The sequence below is a fragment of the Microtus pennsylvanicus genome, chromosome 10, assembly GCF_037038515.1.
Source record: "Microtus pennsylvanicus isolate mMicPen1 chromosome 10, mMicPen1.hap1, whole genome shotgun sequence".
NCBI lineage: Eukaryota > Metazoa > Chordata > Mammalia > Rodentia > Cricetidae > Microtus > Microtus pennsylvanicus.
The window spans coordinates 111497117-111508335 of NC_134588.1; the positions used below are offsets into that span (position 1 = coordinate 111497117).

The window sequence follows — 11219 nt, forward strand, 5'->3', positions numbered from 1 at the left end:
TCTTCACATGCCAAGGGCTAAGGTATTGTCCTGTAAGCAGGAACATGCTACACGGGGTATGTTAGCTAAGATTCTCACAGCAGAGGCCATGGTAGCCTGCACAGGGGAAGGGCTATATGACCTAAGTCTCAGAATTAGGTGGCCGGTCCACAGGTGATCAACATAGGAATGTGTTGTGTCTTGGTAGGCCCTGAAGGGTATGCTGTGTCTGGACGAGGTTGTGTGGTAGAGATGTGTAGGATGGGGTGGGGGGCAGCATGGTGGTGGAGCAGAGGGCAGGAAGCATGAAGACAGTGGCCCCCAAACTTAGGACTCAGGGCCTAGAGTGACACCCCAAGCCTCTGTCAGATAGGAAAGGCCAGTGAGTGTGCAATGGGGTTGGAGCTCCATGGGGAAAGTTGGGCTACAGAGGAGAGAATGGGAACCAGCCCAAACATAAGGTAAAAACTGAAATCAGCCTGGGGAGCCAAGGGAGCCAGCAGGGTGGTTCTCTTCAGGGAGGCCAGGAACAGCCGGGAAATGGAGGTAGATCCCGATGTTAGACTGACAGCAACTAAGGAGAGGGAGGGAGGGAGAGAGAGAGAGGGAGAGAGAGAGAGAGAGAGAGAACATTTAAAGTCACCTGCAGAGAGATGGGGTCAGCTATGCTGGGACTCCAGCTTGTTGGAGCCTCTGCTGGGCAGAATTCTCAGTAGCATATGGATTGTCCCCTCTCATACCCTGGTGGAAGGTCCTTCCCCATGCAGTCTTCTCCTCCTGGCTCAGGTACAGTGTCTCCCTATATTTCAGCAAATATCCTTCTGTCTCAGGCGGACTCTCCAGGGCCTGCCTCTGGACCTTCCCTTAGAGGGGGAGATGGAGTCCTTCTCGGGAGACCTGGGGAATCTGGACAGAAGCTTCAATCGCCTCCTCCTGATATATCAGAGCAAAAAGGAGCAATTTGAGAAGCTAAGCAGTGCAGACCCTTCAGGTGAGGACAGGGGCATGGGCTACTCTTCCCTAGGGAGAAAGGCCCCTACCCAAGGCCTCCAGCCCCTCTCTTTTTTCCTCAGGAGCCTTACGTATGCTGACCACCGCTTACGAGCAGTCCTCCCGGGCTGCGCAGCAGGTGTCCGACAGTTCCAGCCTGCTGAGCCAGCTGAGGGATAGTCGCAGGGAGGTAGAAGGGCTGGAGATTCAGTCTGGGGGAGGAGGAGCTGGAGAAGCCCAACTCGTGACCCTGCGTTTGGAGATGGCTTCGTTGCCCGACTTGACATTCACTGCCAACAAGGTGACTGGGAATGAGAGCCCCATGTCATCATCTGTCCCATTCAGAACCTACCCCACTCGTCCTGACCCTATGTCTGTGCTGTGCACTCAGGGGTTGCCAAGGAAATGTGGTCCTGGTTGCCATGGAGATGTGTGGCTGTTCGAGTGGGATGGGAGTGGTTGTGGTGTGGCTTCTTTGACACCCTCATCTCTCTACAGCTCTGTGGCAGCTCTAGGCAGACACCGTGCACCCCGGGATCGTGCCCTGGAGAGCTGTGCCCCCATGACAATGGCACAGCCTGTGGTTCTCGCTGCATGGGAGCCTTGCCCAGAGCCAGAGGGGCCTTCCATATGGCAGGGCAGGTAGCCGAGCAGCTACGGGGCTTTAACTCCCAGCTCCAGCAGACCAGGCAGATGGTAGGTACCACAAAGGATGGGAGCAAGAGGCAGAGAGGGCCTTGTCCCTTGGGCAATTCGGAATTCACACTTGACAGTCAGGAGAACAAAGCCAAGAGATCTTAAAGAGATTTGTCTATGGCCCCCAGCGACTGTAAGGTAGAATTTGGAGCTACTCTCTTGAGCTTTCTCTTAAAGTCCTCCATAAATATCATTTGCAAACTGGGCTGGTTGCAGATCCCAAGGGAGAGGATGCCCCATAGATTCCTTGGGAGCTGCCAAGAGGCTCGTCGGGGGTTGTCCTTTTTCTGACCCACGTCGTGTTTCAACAGATTAGGGCAGCTGAGGAGGCAGCGTCCAAGGTCCAATCAGATGCCCAGCGCCTGGAGACCCAGGTGAGCACCAGCCGCATGCAGATGGAAGAGGACGTGCAGCGCACGCGGCTTCTCATCCAGCAGGTCCGGGGCTTCCTCACAGGTGAGCTGACTTTGATCTCTGCGAGTATTCTGGCTCTCATCAGCCCCTCCTGCCCATGTCTAGCTCATTAGTCCACCACCTCCTTCCTACCATGCCTGCTGTCCACTGACTCGACCATATCTCTTGCCTGATCTTTGGCTATTGATTTTCTTGCCTTCCACCCCTCCCCCAACTTCCCCACCTTGCTCTTAGATGAACATGGGCTCCTTTCCTGACCTCTGTCCATCTCTTCTACCGGGTGCCACTTTGACTTTGTCAGGTCCTTGCCCACGGGAGGGTCTGTCACTGATCCTTGCTGGCCTGGGATGAACGGCTCCAAGCTTACAGCTTTAAATGTCACCTCCCTAGAGAGGCCTTCTGTAGTCTCTCTCTGTGTATCCCTCCACTCAGGAATGGCTGTACAGTCCATTCGGAGTGTGCCTCTGGGACAGCAAGGATGGATGCCTGCTTGGTTCACGGGTCTTCTGGCACATATATAAGATTGGTGGAATGAATGAGTGGATGAATAAAGAAAGGAGTGGATGGGGCAGATCCTTTCTTCAGTGGCCTAGGGGATGAGCTAGGACTCAGGGAACTCGACTCCGGGCAAGCTGTTTCTCTTGACCTTAACTTTCCCTTGAAAACGGAGTCGGTAGTATTCTACAAGTTTTCCCCCAAGAACTGAGTAACTGCTGCAAAATGTGCTTTGACAAATGAAAGGGGCCTCTGGAGTGTGAGTTGTATTATTAGCTCTCGGGTCCCTGCCAGGACTTTGCTTGGCTGGAAGCCTGGTTGATATGAGCTAAGGGCTGGGCACAGCAGTGGTGGCTCATGGCACTACTGCAGTGGTTTTACCCCAAATAGGCCAAAGCTGTCTCCTGAGTGCAGACAGCCCGCCATGCAGGAGCTGTGGGTGGTGCAAGCCTGACTCAAGCCCGGGAGGGGTCGACAGAGGCCCCGTGACTTAAGCAGGAGGAACCACTGGGAAGTGTGTTATGGGAGTCCCTGGCACAGAAGGACAAAAGGGTAACCAAGGTTTGGGGCTTGAGCAGGCCCTGCTCAGGCTGGGAGGGGCTGACTTCTCTGTGAAGCTTGGGCTCTGCTCCTGGGAGCAGGTGGGAGCTTCCAGGTTCCTCCCCCTTCTCAGCCAGGCTGCACCTCAGATCAGGGCCTGTGATGAGTTCAGGGGCAGAGGGGGCATGGGTCTGAGAGAGGCTTGGCTGTGGGTGGGACCCCTGAGAGTTCTCATAACCATCACTTGGTGGATTCTAGTCTGCAGACCCATGGTACGCGGTGCCAATCCCAGCTGCTGCTGCAGCAGGAGAGAGTGGGAGGCCCGTGGTTGAAGGAGGAGTGTTGCCTTTGTTAGCCCTTCAGGTGGAATTGAGGAAGTTCTCAGGCGGGATTTATGGAGCAGTTCCTAAGTATAGGCAGTGTTTGAGGGACTTTGTATCACATCCCTTAATCCGGGCCACCCTAGCTAAGTACTGCTGTTACCTCCAATTCCCGTGTGAGGAATGTCACCACAGAGAGGTGACCTGCCAGAAGGTATCCAGCTGTAGGTGGTGCACACACACACACACACACACACACACACACACACACACACACTCATGGTGCACATGCACATACACACACAAAAGTGCCTCCTTACTTTTGATGTTTTCCCCCCTCTCTGTATTCTCTCCCTTCCATGGCCTCTTCTGACCTGACCAATTTCTCCTCTAAGATGCCTCTCAGGTTTCCCAACCCTCCAGGTAGCCTCCCTGGTCCTGAAGGAGGTGCTTCCCCGTTGCTGGCCCAGTGCACACCCTGCAGGTCACACAGGGTTATGATTTATCTTTTATAAGTCCCTCATTCCCACTACATTTTGAGTCCCACAAGGGCCGGGGCAGAGTCTGACGGGATCTTCGCCCTCACTGCCTGGGCTGTGCATGCCGATGTTTACTGAGACCCCTCTGCCTCAGAACATTATGACTGAGTGGATTGTACACCCAGTCATGCATGCTGCTGCCGCCATCGTGAAAAGCATAGGAAGCACCTATGCTGGCTGGGGCTATGATCTTGGCCGGAGGCTTTCTGGGAAAGGTGTCCATTCAGCCCCATTTGGGGAACAAGACTGGGCTCCAGGAAGGGGCAGCGTGTCTAGAGTAGATCCCCATGGAGCTGCACGTGAGGTGGGAAGGCTTAGTTAAATGACCAGGGCTGCATCTTGAGCTCCCAGGACCTTGAGTGTCTTGCTGCATAACCTGGAGCATCTCATCTCTTCTCTCAAGAAGGTCCTTCCTCCTGGTGTGAGGAAGGGCAGGGACGGGATAGGACCTATGTCACTTGCTGCCTGTGAAGAGAAGCTAGTCCCAGAACCCTAGAGGAGTTCAGGCCAGGCTAAACTATCTGGTCGAGTGGACACATCTTTCCAGAGTGATATCTGCAGAAGCAGCCGAGAGATGAGAAGGTGTCATTTTTGTACTTGTGTCTCTCTGAGACTCTTTGTAAAAACTCTGGCTAACTGTTGGTGACATGTCACAGCCCAGGGTGTATGTGTTGTGTGTGTGTGTGTGTAGGTCATTCAAAACATGTCACAGGTCAGGAGACTGAACCCAAGAGGCAGGAACAGTGAAGAGCAAGTGCCTTTTCGGTTACTCCTCAAATGCAAAGTCCCTTTGAAGGCCTGAGCTGGGGATCTGGGGACATGAATGGACAAAAACCCAGTCTCTGTCCTCAGGGGTTCACATTGAAGCAGGAGAAGGGAGTCAAACCAGGAAGACAAGCGTTTCCATGGGGGGTGGGGTCACATGCCACAGGCGAGGGCCAACGGCGAATGCTGGTTCTGGATTCCATAGCTAGGATCAGGGCAAAACTTGGTAATCCTTTTCTGCCTTTGTGAACATGAGTACTTGGGCCTGAAGAGGGGGGCAGGGAAGGGGAGGGGTCTTATTGCCAAGGAAGCAGCTCCAATTCCTGGCCGCTCCCTCCCAATTTGGAGCTGATTATGAATGTGCTGCTGGCATTGTTCAGTACCAGCTGCTTGGCACCACCTCCTCCTCCAAGCCCACAGCTTCCTGTGGCACCAGACACTTAGCTGCCACAGCTGTGCCCACATCCCTCCTCCTCTCGGCAGTACACAGGACAGGAATCCTATAGTGTCCCGGAAACACCCTGATATCAGCAGCAGCAGCAGCAGCAGCACCAGAGAAAGGTGCCTGGGTTTTTCCAGGAGCAGGACTATAGCAGACATCCCCCAGGGGTGCTACCCAGCCTAGAGGGGCCTCTAATCTGATGACTTGGTTGGCTGTCTTCCAGACCCTGACACAGACGCAGCCACCATCCAAGAGGTCAGTGAAGCTGTCCTGGCGCTCTGGCTGCCCACAGACTCAGCCACAGTGCTGCGCAAGATGAAAGAGATCCAGGCCATTGCTGCCAGGCTCCCCAATGTGGATCTGGTGCTGTCCCAAACCAAGCAGGACATCGCACGGGCCCGCAGGCTCCAGGCTGAGGCTGAGAAGGCCAGGTATGGCCACTGGCCCCAGGGCCTTCCTAATGGAACTGGGTCCATGTTTATTCCCCAACCTTGTGGCTGGGAGAGGGGGTACAGGGGCTGTAACATGGGGAGGGGGCTTACCATGCCAGGGAAGCTAGGCTATCTGCAGGGCCCAGGGTACATTTCGTTCACTTGACTTAGTACTTCACACAGGGAGCTCGTGTCCCAAGAGTGCTGTGGGAATCACTGTCATACTCAGCTGTCTCTGGGTGGGTCCTGTGGGGAGAGAGCCAATGCTTCCCTTGTCTACCTAAGAGCCATGTTCTCCAGGACTGGTGTGGACTAAGATCATACTCGCTCATTTGGTGCCCACTCATTCCCCTTCCCCTTCCTTTACTCAGAAGCCAAGCCCAAGCTGTGGAAGGCCAGGTTGATGATGTGGTTGGGAACCTTCGGCAGGGGACCATGGCTCTGCAGGAAGCTCAGGACACTATGCAGGGCACTGGCCGCTCCCTTCGGCTCATCCAGGAAAGGGTTGCTGAGGTAAGACTTTAGAAGTAACGAACCATTTAGGTACAAGAAGGTGCTAGAATGTGAGCTGGTTAGGTGCCACCTAGTTAGATACACTTGCTGGGCTTTGAGCTGCAGATTTGTCTCACTTGACCAGGATGCAAAAGCAGGGATGGGCTCTGAGCTGCATTGGGGATGAAGTCAGTGGAGCTGGAAAAGGGGAAAACCTGAGTATCACTGGGCAAGGTAGCTTGGAGTCAAAGCATTGTGGTCAGGAAGACTCTGCTCCCTGAAGAGCGAGAGACAAGCTAGGAAAACGAGGTCCCGTGATGCCTGTGAGGCCCAACACTAACCCTGATTCCTCTATCTTTCCCCGAAGGTCCAACAGGTCCTGGTGCCAGCCGAAAGGCTGGTGAGGGGCATGAAGGAGCAGATGAGTGGATTTTGGGCACGGATGGAGAAGCTACGCCACCAGGCCCAGCAGGAACAGGCACAGGCAATGCGGGCCCAGAAGCTTGCAGAGGGTGCCAGCAAGCAGGCAATGAGTGCCCAGGAGGTACAAAGAGGGCAGAGTTGTCTCAGGGACGGGGAACCAGAGCTGGACTCCTGAGCAGGAAGGTTACTGCACCTTCTATAAAACCACACAGGACAGAGCCAGAATGGTTCAGCATGGACCCCAAACACACCCTGCTCCTCTGGGTAGCTGGGCGGGACATGAGAGCCACCCTAGACACATTTACAAATGAGACAGTGGCTTGGCCCAGCTCCAAGTTCATCTATAAAGTAGTCCTCTTGATATCCACTCTGGAGCTTGTATCCCAAGTCTCCACCATGGTCAGATGTCCATGGCTTGGACAGACACCCTGGCCACCATGCTAGTTAGAATCAGGACAAAGAAGATCGAAAAGTCCTTTTGGGGTATCAGGTATACCACTTGCTTTACCCAGGGCAGGAACATGGGCATTTGCAATCCTGGTCTAGTGACCAAGTTGTCAACGTACTTTGGTATTAACCTGCCATTTTCTGCCTGGCAAGTATGATGGGTTGTGACACAATGGAAGGAAAAGACAAAGTGTTAAGACATCCCTTGAGGCTCAGAGGTAGAGCAGTTCAGGCAAACCCAACCCTTGGGGGATACCAGGAGGCTGTGAGCTGATTTGGGCGATGCCAGTTAGCCACTGGCATTTAGGATTTGGGAATGACCTACCTTTCCAGGGCTTCGAGAGACTCAAGCAAAGGTATACAGAGTTGAAGGACCGGCTGGGGCAGAGTCCCATGCTGGGTGAGCAAGGCAGTCGAATCCTGAGCATCAAGACAGAGGCAGAGGAGTTGTTTGGGGAGACCATGGAGATGATGGACAAAATGGAAGGTGAGTATGACCCAGAGACTTTTTAAATTATAGTTTGCATGTGTGCAGTTGTGGGAGTCCACATGTGCCATAGCATATCTGTGGAGGTCAAAGGGCAGCTTGCAGACGTTGCTTGTCAAGTTCAGGTTGTCAGGCATGGTGGTGGTTGCCTTTACCCACAAAGCCATCTCACTGGTCCATCCCATTGGAACCAAGCCAGCAACGCTAAGGAAATGTGACCAGTTAAGACTCCCTGAGCAGCTGGTACAGCTACAAGACTGCAGGAATGCAGCGAGGTGCTGGTTACATGGCCCGGCCCGGAGAAACTCACAGTCCAGCTGGGGTCTTTGCTCCACAAAACACAGGCTTTGCTATACAGTCACACACGGGTCAGTGATGAGGACACAGATCTTTAAGGGCTCAGAGGACAATCAATGTCAGAGAGAGATGTTCAGAGAGGTAAGATCTGAGGAAGGAGGCTTCGGCCTAGGAGAGGCTAGGGGACAATAAAGGACCTCAGGAGGATGGCCATGAGAAGGAAGAGGAGTGTTCTGAGCATGTGACAGTCACCCTGAAGGAGAGGGACATAGGTGAGGAATCTGAAGGGGGCAGTAGCATGGCTCCTCGCTGCCCCGATGATGAGGGCAGACACCGACTCAGCAGTGAACCATCTAAGGCCATTGGAGGGTTTGGAACGTGGAGACATAGCAATAATAGCCTTAGAAAGGGGACATTCCTAGGAACCTGACAATCTGTTGATATGATGGTGGGACCCACCGATGTGTCCAGGAAATGCCATACACATTATTCCTATGGATTTCAATAAAAATGATTGGCAAAATCTCATTTATAACCAGATGAACAGTATAGAAAAGATTAGTTTGGTGAGTTTATGGGGAATTGCTGAGAGGCGTGGCCACAAACCCCAAAGGAGAGCTGGAGGTTGGTTCAGCCCTTGTCCTGGCCTTGTCTAGCAATACTGTGTCCAAAGATAATAATTTGTTTATCATATCTGAAGATAGCAGATAATACACCAAGAAACAGAATCATCCCCCAGATCTAAAATGGTGGGTGGGCTGGAAATGACGTAAGAAGGAAATTATGTAGGCAGGCCCACTGTTTGGGTCTCTATCACTAAACCACGGCTTCGGTGAAGCGCCTCTATGCGTGGCTTATGTCACCGGAAGTACTTTGTAACTGGTAAGTGGTGGCAAGAGCAAGCTGTTCCTCACCTGAAAGAGACTCAAGAGTTCTGAGTCACCGTGAGTTGTTCTAAGTCAGCAGTGTCTTGCTCACTGCCGAAGACTGAACAAACATCGGGCATCCGAACCAACCGGAGGCAACAGCTCAAGGGTGACAGCGGAATGACTTAACCCCTGGTGTGGCCTGGTCGGCTCAGCACACAGCATGGGAGCAGGACTTTACCTACTTAGGATTCACCTTCATGGGATCCTCTGGGACTGGGGTGTGGGGAGCAAGGAACAGAACAGTGGATGTTTAACCTTATAGGTGTTCCCAGTGTCTATCAGCCTGCAATTCCACGTGGAGATTCGCTGGCTGCGTATCAGCCCAGGGCCAATGCTGCTGCCCCCGTTGGGGATGGTGAGGGCTACCCCATCTTCAGTAAGCTACTGACAGACCTATAGATGTGATTGTGGGACCGGTGTGTCCAAGAAATGCCATACACATGATTCCTCTACATAGGTAGGAGCAAGAAGCGGTCAGATTTGGGCTTCGTGAGAAGGTGACTTCTGACATAGCCAGTGCTGCTCAGTGCTACCCTGTGAGGCAGGCCACACTCCCTCCCTACCCCCGGCAAAGCCCAGGCTATCACAGTAGAGTAGCGGGGATTCCAGTGTGAGGCCGGGCTGCCTGGGTCACTTGAGAGAACTTTGGTGTGTCTTACCTGGGGATGGTACATGAACGCCCTGGGGATGGGGAGCAGAACATTTTCCTGGAGTGATACTATAGGGCAAAAAAAGCAAAGAAAGACCCAAGTCGCCTGGCCAGCTTTTTCCAGCATCCATTGGTAGGATTGAGGACTGCTTGCCCTACTTGGGTTGCTAATCTTGGGGGCAATACAGTCTTTCATCACCTTGGAATAACCAGGAGCCTGGATGGAGGAAAGGGTCAGATAAAGGGAAGATGGAGAGAAGGCCTGGTCTTGCCAGGTTTTGCATGGGATGGGGCTGGAGGAGCAGATCATAATTGAGAACGGTCTGCTTCAGTAGTTGACGGTGCTTAGCGGAGACTCTTGTCCTTGCTGCCTCCCAGTTGGGGGAGGGGAAGGGCAGACTGGGAGTCCTTTAGTGTCTCACCTTCTGATTCTCCCCCATGGCTGTTCCATCTGCCTCAGACATGGAGTCAGAGCTGCTTCGCGGGAGTCAGGCCATCATGCTACGCTCCGCAGACCTGTCGGGGCTGGAGAAGCGCGTGGAGCAGATCCGCAGTTACATCAATGGGCGTGTGCTCTACTATGCCACCTGCAAGTGACCTGAAGCCCCAGCTTCAGACACATTCCCCTCTGCCTTGGAAGGGCACGCTGGGCGGGGGAGTGTTTCCTAGCCCTAGGACACTTTGATACCATCGATAGCCTCGTCTGGTCACCCTGGGTGTGCTGCTGCTGGGTATCTGACTGCCATTGAGCCGGTGCTTACAGGACCACATTTAAAGGAGAGATGGTGTGTGTGTGTGGGGGTGCTATCACAGCTGAAGTTACAGCTCGGCTGTACAGTGTGCCCCCCACACCTACTCCTGCCCTCCACTGTGGTAGAAATTGGGATCAACACAAAAACTACACAGAGTGATACAAATACAAAGCCCAATAAAAAAATCTTTGAAAAAGAGCCTGGAAACTCAAGAAGAAAATGATCTGAGTCTGTATTAAGTAACCTCTGTCACCTTTCCTGCCTCCTGTTGAGGTTCCTGTGAACTCAGTCCTGTGGCTTGCTCTGATTACCCAGTCTAGCTCAGTTGGCCCCTGGACTCAGGCAGATTGAGCTCGTCTGTCTTGGGACTGGTATCCATTTGTTTCCACTCCCTCGGTGTCCTCTGCTCTGCCCAGGCAGCGTAGGAGAGGGGAGACTCTAGGTGGCAGTCTGTGGCCTGCGATGGCCCAAAGATGGGGGTGGTACAGCAGACCCGGAGACTCTCAGCTTCCAGCGCTGAGAGCGAGGCTTTTGAAGTTGGTCATGTAGATTCAGACGCTCAAGCTGGTGGTATGTTTTCTCTTGGTTTTAATCACCAGCAGCCAGGGCACTGGGCAGCTTGTACACGCTATAGCTTTCATTGTACCCCGTGTCCCTTAAGGCTTGGCAGCTCCCTGGAACTCTTCAGCCACCAGGACACACAGTTTCTTATCCTTGGCTCCTGGAAACCTTTTTCAGCTTTGGCTTCCTGTCTGCTTTCGCTTCGCTGGTGCGACCACTTTTTGATGCCTCTGCCCCCTTTGTGACGGGGTGAACAGTCTGTAAGAGATGCAGTGTCATTGCACAGGCCTCCACATTTGCAGGAAGGGCTGTGTCTTGGTCAGTGCTCTATTGCTGAGAAGACAAGCTATGAACAAGACAACTCTATTGAAGAAAAGCGTTTAATTGGGGTTTGCTTACTCTTTTAGAGGTTTAGTCCATTACTGCCATGGTGCGTTGCATGGTGGCACACAAACAGACGTGGTGGCTGAGAGTTCTACATCCAGATCCAAAGGCAGCAGGAAGAGAGAGAGAAACACTGGGCCTGGCTTGAGCTTTTGAAACCTCAAAGCACACCCTCAGTGATTCATTT

General features: G+C 53.2%; 1 protein-coding gene across 3 annotated transcripts in view; it reads left to right on the plus strand.

The window, feature by feature from the left end:
* Lamb3 (laminin subunit beta 3) overlaps nucleotides 1-10285 on the plus strand; it is a 42757-nt gene extending 32472 nt beyond the window's left edge. For all 3 annotated transcript variants that reach the window (XM_075989520.1, XM_075989521.1, XM_075989522.1), the window contains exons 15-23: nucleotides 810-970; nucleotides 1053-1270; nucleotides 1468-1665; nucleotides 1977-2121; nucleotides 5404-5611; nucleotides 5983-6124; nucleotides 6471-6647; nucleotides 7307-7460; nucleotides 9796-10285. In XM_075989520.1, coding sequence (XP_075845635.1) covers nucleotides 810-970; nucleotides 1053-1270; nucleotides 1468-1665; nucleotides 1977-2121; nucleotides 5404-5611; nucleotides 5983-6124; nucleotides 6471-6647; nucleotides 7307-7460; nucleotides 9796-9932 — 1540 coding nt within the window. In that variant the 3' untranslated portion in view covers nucleotides 9933-10285. The remainder of the gene's footprint in view (nucleotides 1-809; nucleotides 971-1052; nucleotides 1271-1467; nucleotides 1666-1976; nucleotides 2122-5403; nucleotides 5612-5982; nucleotides 6125-6470; nucleotides 6648-7306; nucleotides 7461-9795) is intronic.
* The last annotated feature ends 934 nt before the right edge of the window (nucleotides 10286-11219 follow it).